Source organism: Dysidea avara, chromosome 6 (assembly GCF_963678975.1).
Source record: "Dysidea avara chromosome 6, odDysAvar1.4, whole genome shotgun sequence".
Lineage (NCBI taxonomy): Eukaryota > Metazoa > Porifera > Demospongiae > Dictyoceratida > Dysideidae > Dysidea > Dysidea avara.
Genome location: NC_089277.1, coordinates 30,263,120 through 30,269,635, shown reverse-complemented (window position 1 = coordinate 30,269,635; position 6,516 = coordinate 30,263,120). Strand labels below are relative to the sequence as shown.

At 39.1% G+C, this 6,516-nt stretch overlaps 1 protein-coding gene across 2 annotated transcripts in view; it reads left to right on the top strand.

The window, feature by feature from the left end:
* The first annotated feature begins 3,842 nt into the window (after positions 1-3,842).
* Positions 3,843-6,516, top strand: part of LOC136258626 (putative defense protein Hdd11) — a 28,496-nt gene continuing 25,822 nt past the window's right edge. For both annotated transcript variants that reach the window (XM_066051965.1, XM_066051964.1), the window contains exon 1: positions 3,843-3,988. In XM_066051965.1, the coding sequence (XP_065908037.1) occupies positions 3,983-3,988 (6 nt within the window). In that variant the 5' untranslated portion in view covers positions 3,843-3,982. The remainder of the gene's footprint in view (positions 3,989-6,516) is intronic.

Sequence of the window (6,516 nt, the reverse complement as noted above, 5' to 3'; positions counted from 1 at the left end):
GAAGGATCTCTGGGCCCATTCATCGAACAGAATGGGGTTACAAGGTCCGGAAGTAGCTCGTTTGACGAAACGACTCCAGCGTCACAGCACCATGTAGGGAAGGGGAGAATGACGCTTCACGTTGATGTGATGTACAGGAGCAGGAGGAGTTGACGGACTACTAACACTACACCAGCACGTGTTGACTCTTCTATTATTCACGTGACCCAAAACTCAACCCCACAAGCGAAAACACAAAACAATTATACAATACATGCCTAGGCCTAATACAATGCTAATAATAATAGTATTATATGGGTTGTAGTTAGTCAATCATCGACAACCTTCATCAAGACAGGGCTACGAGCGGTGGACTTCATCTTACCGCCAACCTTTTTACCTGAACTCAAACTGTCTTGTCGGTTTGCCTTTTGAATCGCTTTGTATTTCGCCATCAACTCAGCTTTCTTGCTTAATACTCCTACTGCTGTACAAGGAACAACTAGCTACTAATTGTCTTCAGAATAGTTATATACGTACCTGTATCTGCTTCATTTCGAACGCTGGAACCGTTGCAGCCCCCGCTGCGACTTTCAGTTGTTGACCTCGTTCTCGACTCTCAGACGACCCACCAGAAGATAGAAACTCTTTGGCTTCTGCATTGGAAAGTTTTCCTGCTTTCACACACTCATAAAGAAATTTTACTTCATCCATCATAACACGAGGGTTTAATTTCTCCCGCCAATAAGCGCCAAAACCACGTGATCGATTGAGAAACAACTGAGAAGGTAACTGAGAAATGGGAAATGTAACTGAGAAATGGGAAATGTAACTGAGAAATAACTGGGAAAACAACTGAGAAGTGAGAAATAATCGAGAAATAATCGGGAAAATAAGTGAGAAATGAGAAATATTTGAGAAATAAGTGAGAAAATAACCGAGAAGTGAGAAATAACTGAGAAATTTCTCGGAAATAACTGAGAAAAGAAGTGAGAAACTCCCGGAACCGGCCACCGTATGGATACTTGATTTCTGGCATCATGTACTAGGATAAGGTAGCGATTCCGGAATTCCGTAAATTTTGCATAAAATTTTCTCCATGAATCTTCCATTGGAGAGTTGGCACAATCAATTCGCTGCCGTACGAGTGATTGATCAAACAATTGGATCATTTTTAGGGTTTCTGGGGGCAAGGAATACGATGGTGCAGTTAGTTTTCTGCTACAAATATGTCTGTGTGTAGTTTTATGCCAATTATAAGATTAATTTGCAATATAGCCACCACAATGTAATGTTCTCTTTGCAAGAAACGACCTAGCACATGTTAGTTACACCAAAGTGAGCATTTTTGTACATGTAGTTTTCAATATTACTATGCTAAAAGTTAGCAAATTTGCACCACAAATAGCTCATCTCTTTGATGCACCATTTTGGTAGCTGTCAAGGAGCTGTACATTAAGAGAAAAAATAATCATATAAGCAGCTATAAATCAACAGTACACCTCCTTGCTTTGCATGCACATTGTATTTTTGAGTGGAGGTGACTGCTACAGAGTGGTTGAACTTCACCATGTGTATGCTGCTTTGCCTTCCACAAGATCCTAAATGCATACAACTATTTAGTGGCTTTCTATGGAGGTGACCTTTATTCAGAGGGTCTTACAAGTAAGGTTACACTGTGGTCCATGTATTAAGGTATTAATAACAGAAAACAGAAGTTCAAAATGTTATTGCAAAGCTCAGTTATAAACATTCATTCAATTGTGCCATTTTTGGGACTATTTTCAATGGAAAGATACGGAGAAAATTTTGCCTATTTTCCAGGACAAAACTGCTTATAACTCTACCATTCTATGATGGATTTTTAAAAACTAAGTGTTTATGAGATCCTTAGGGAGTACTGCACAAGGTTATGCTAAATAAAAACTATTTCCATTAATTTTAAAATTCTTCCGGAATCGCTAGATAAGGATAGCCGGTACAATAAGATGAACACATAGCTCGTGTTCATCACCCATCCGGCACTGAGAGTCTACGCTACGCCGTTTAATACATATACAGCGCTGCATAGAAACTGTTGATTGGCGTTGATTGCCTTGGCCTCCAATCCGAGGAGTCCGTCACGAGCTGGAATCCCGTACAACTCGTTTGGAATCCCTCGGAATCCCACACGGAATCAGGAATCTTGCCTTGGAATCTGGAATCTTTGGTTCGATAGAAGTCCGTTTATTTCAGGAGACTTCCAAATATTTTAATAGCGCGCGCCTACGTTCTGTATCTGGGGCCTCGCTGGACCTGTTCACCGCTGCCCAAGTTGTTTTTTGAACGTTACTTCAAAGTGTTTGAGCTGACTTTTTACAGATTCAAGAGAGATAGAACGTAGTCCGCGACGTGTAAGACGACGTGTAGCTGTGTCTAACTCGAGATACCAGTAGTCTAGTGAGCAGCGAGCAATATAGTGTGATAGCTAACCCAGAGCCTCGGCCCTCGCCAGCTCAGTGGCCATGCAGTGATGGTAAGCATTTTAAAAATTTATTTGTGATGGCTTTTTATTTAGTTTTTGTTCGTAGTGATTCTGATTTTGCCTCGAATTTTGTCTCGCCGAATGTTTCTTCACCAGAGTTGTTAAAGAAAGGTTAGCTACCAGGATATGTACAGAAATGTTTCTTGCATCAGGATTTGACACAGAAGAATCTACTGCTTACATGGATGCAGATTCTGTTAAAACATTGGAAACATTTGTAGAGAAACAAATCCTATAGCATGCACAGCAAGTTCTTACCTACTATAGTTCTGGGTCCTTGTTTGAATTTCCTCTAGGTCACAAAGTTTTGATCTTGAAGTATAATACCAAGCATTCACATCTACAGGAGATTCTAGAAACTTGCCAGATAAAAGAATCCCCCTCCGCACGGCGTCGCAATCGTAAGTCTAGGATTTTAAGCACTGAAGTAGTTGAAGTTCACTGTATATGTCAAATGCCAGATGATGGTTGCAAGATGGTATGCTGCGATAGATGTAATAAATGGTTTCATGCTGCTTATGTGGACTACTGTGATGATATAAAATTGTGGTACTGTGTTGAATGCAGCAAATTTAAGGAGTGGAATCTATAGGTAGCTAACATTTATAGCTACGTGTTTACATTATTGTATGACACATCACGTATTTGTAATTGTCGAGGTAGCTAATTGTCATTGTTCTTTTATTATTTTTAATAATCTGTTTTGAATTGAATTGGTTTTATACAAAGTTTGTAAACATTAGGTCTATATAGTTACTTGCTTGTTACAAGATAAAAGGCAGCTTTCTGGATCATCCTTACGCTTAGAAAATCTTTTATCTCGCCTTCTAGAGTATTATTGAACTTTTCACAGCTAGTTCCGTAGCTAGCTGTAACTGGATATTTGGAATCCGGAATTTTGCTTGGAATCTGGAATCTTGGGTTGGAATCCGGAATCTTTCCTGGAATTTCGTGGGATTCGGAATCTCGTACAGGATTCTAAGGTCGTGACGGACCCCTCGCTCCAATCCCGGGTAGGGAATTATATGGTCGAACATATTCAGTGTCCATTGTCCGGTTGCTGAAGCGCCGATTGCTGTGTAGGTCGCAGAAGCTCATAGTTTAGGTTTATTGCAATATTAGTCTATAGCTATACTTTTACATTGTTATCAAACAAAATTTTAAAAGTTTGCGAACGGGCGAGCGATCACGCGAGACTTGCACCCCGAGCTTTTTTTCGAGGGGCGCTTATAATTGAAAATCGATGATAAGCGCCACCCTGAGAAAATAGGGTGTGGCCACGAGAGAGGTCACACCACACAAACGGCCATGTAAGGTCTTTTTGGATATACATATATACAGTAGGCGGTTGTGGCCAGACTGTATCTTTATTGACGTGAACGCTGTTGGTGTTGGTGCGTGAAACGAGAGAGCCCCATCACATTGAGCTGACTAGCCACTTGCATATACTGAACCAGTTTGTTCTAACTACTCCGAGACATGACGGTACGTCGTGTACAATGTGCCGTACTGTACATTATTGCGTAGCCTTTGAATTTGATACTTGGTAAGCAGCCCATAGATAGTTGCGCCGCTCTCTATTAGCTATCTATGGCACATAATGGCAGCACTGAGCAGGATGCTGGTGACACCCAGGGGCACAGCCCAAAAGATACATACAGATTGTACATTATTAATACATAATTTAAGTTAGACCAGGCAAACTTGATTACTTGTTTCTCATCCCCGCCCGCATCCCTTTTTACCCCATGGCCCGCCTCTAATTTCATTATTGCTAAGGCCACTCCAAGAAAATTCCTTGTTTCCCATTTCATTGACTTCAACAATACATGCGGGTGGGCGGTTCATTATCCATTATTCATTATGGATATTTCCACTAATTTTCGAAATTCATAATTAACTTAGCTACAGGTATGCTCAAGAATACAGTAAACTAAGAACCTGAACAGTGAAAAGCTAGCTAAATTGGCTTTCTACAGTAAATGCTAAACTATTTACACTGCTAATTATGAATAAAATGTCAGTTGAATGACCATGCGGGAAGAGAATCTGTATTCGGGCGGGAAATAGAAAACAGTGAATCTTCTAGGAGTGGCCTAATATCAATCACGTGCACACATATTTTGATACTAAGAAGGCTGGCTATCATTTTATAGCACAGAAAATGTCACTTGCACCTCAGAAACAGTAGATGCTATTGCTAGTTAGTTCTTAAAAGGTTTTAGCTAGCCTTCATCATAGTAACCAACAGACAGCTTGATTTAGAGTATTTTCCTTAACATTGAATAATGAAAAATGACCTCCCACCTGCATGGAAATCCAAACTTTTATGGATGAGAAACAAGTAGTCAAATTTTCCTGGCCTTACGGACAGCTGAGGTAGATTGTTATAAGAGATCCCTTTGAAAAGTGACAATTGAGTTGGATTCAATCACAGATGTGGATAAGTTATTCCAATCACGGATTGTTCTGCTATACATGTAGTAATTGGTTCTGCAGGGAGGAATCATAAAGGAGGCTCATTATTATATGGAGCGGACCGGAATGGAACAGTTCCGTTACATTATTATACGAAATGGAACATCCATGTGCTTACTTTTTAAAATAAAATTTAATGTAATTATGCCTGTATGGTCTCTTTACGATCAACCTTCAGTAAGTCACAATAGTATTAATAATAAAGTAAACTAACTCATCTTCCAGAATGAAACCATAGTTACCTGTTAGCTCTTCACATGATCGGTCTGACTAGTAAAGTACCACGTGAGTAACACTAGGCAGTGGCAAGTTATAATAACCAGAACCGAAGTCAGGAATGGAACAGAATGATCAAACTGCTATGCTCGCTGTTTAGCTCCCTTGGTCATGCATGCAGCAGCATGTGTTTATTGTACTAACGTATATCAAGACTGACTGTGAGGCTTATGTAGAAGATCAAATTACTCTATTAGAGCAATCAGCTATCAGCACTATATTCTCTAATTAAGCAGTCGCTAGCTATGTAGTAGTACACAGTATTGCTAATGCTTGTATAGCGTAAGTTGCCAATTATTGGCACCATTTCATCATGCAATTGTAATTCCTTAATTCAATGACGTATGAACTTCCGGTTTCAGCCATTAAACAGAGCAGTCATTCATTTCTTAGTGCACCAAATTTTAATTATCTCACATAAGTGATCATTCTGTTATAAGGAAAATCGCAATGCCTATCATGCGCCAACTATCGGCATGGGTACCTATTATCGGCATCTGTACTTTCGTGATTGACCAATTATCGGCACAAATTGTGATTTTTTGTGTAATTCAATGATGCCTTATTGGTTCTTTGTGAAATTTTTATGGGATGTGTAGTTCTTGGATAACTCCTTTTTACAAAGATGAGGCCAGCCATTCAAGAGATTTTCAGGTTAAATGCAAAAGCATATTGGTTTCATAATTTTTATGCAATTCCATGCATACTAAAATCAAGTGTGCTATTATATAACACATTAGTGATGTGCGATATAGGATATTTTCCTATCACGATTGTTGCACACGACAGATATGACCGGATTTGCAAAAAGGGGTCTTCCACACACATCCAATTCTATGAACTTGGAAGACCTAACTTAGTATTCAAGTAACCTATAAACCCAAATTTTCTCCATCCGTTAAGCTATGTTGGTACATACTTACCGCCGACCAGATTTCAAGTAATTAGCCTTTTCCAATCTAAATTTATGGATTGTCAAATTTGGTAAATTGGATGTGTGTGGAAGACCCCTTTTTGCAAATCCAGTCACATATCACGATACGATATATATCACGATATACAACTCATTACTCAGATAGTGTATTTACACTGATGACACTTGTAGTATAGCAGTGATGTATTAGAAGTACAATACAACATGGTACATGACTAGCATACAACATTGCAAGCTGTTTTATCAAAAAAAGTACAGTGTACAATGACATCTTGGGTACATTTTTCTCTAAAATCTATACCTAGGCTTACATAACGATATAAAT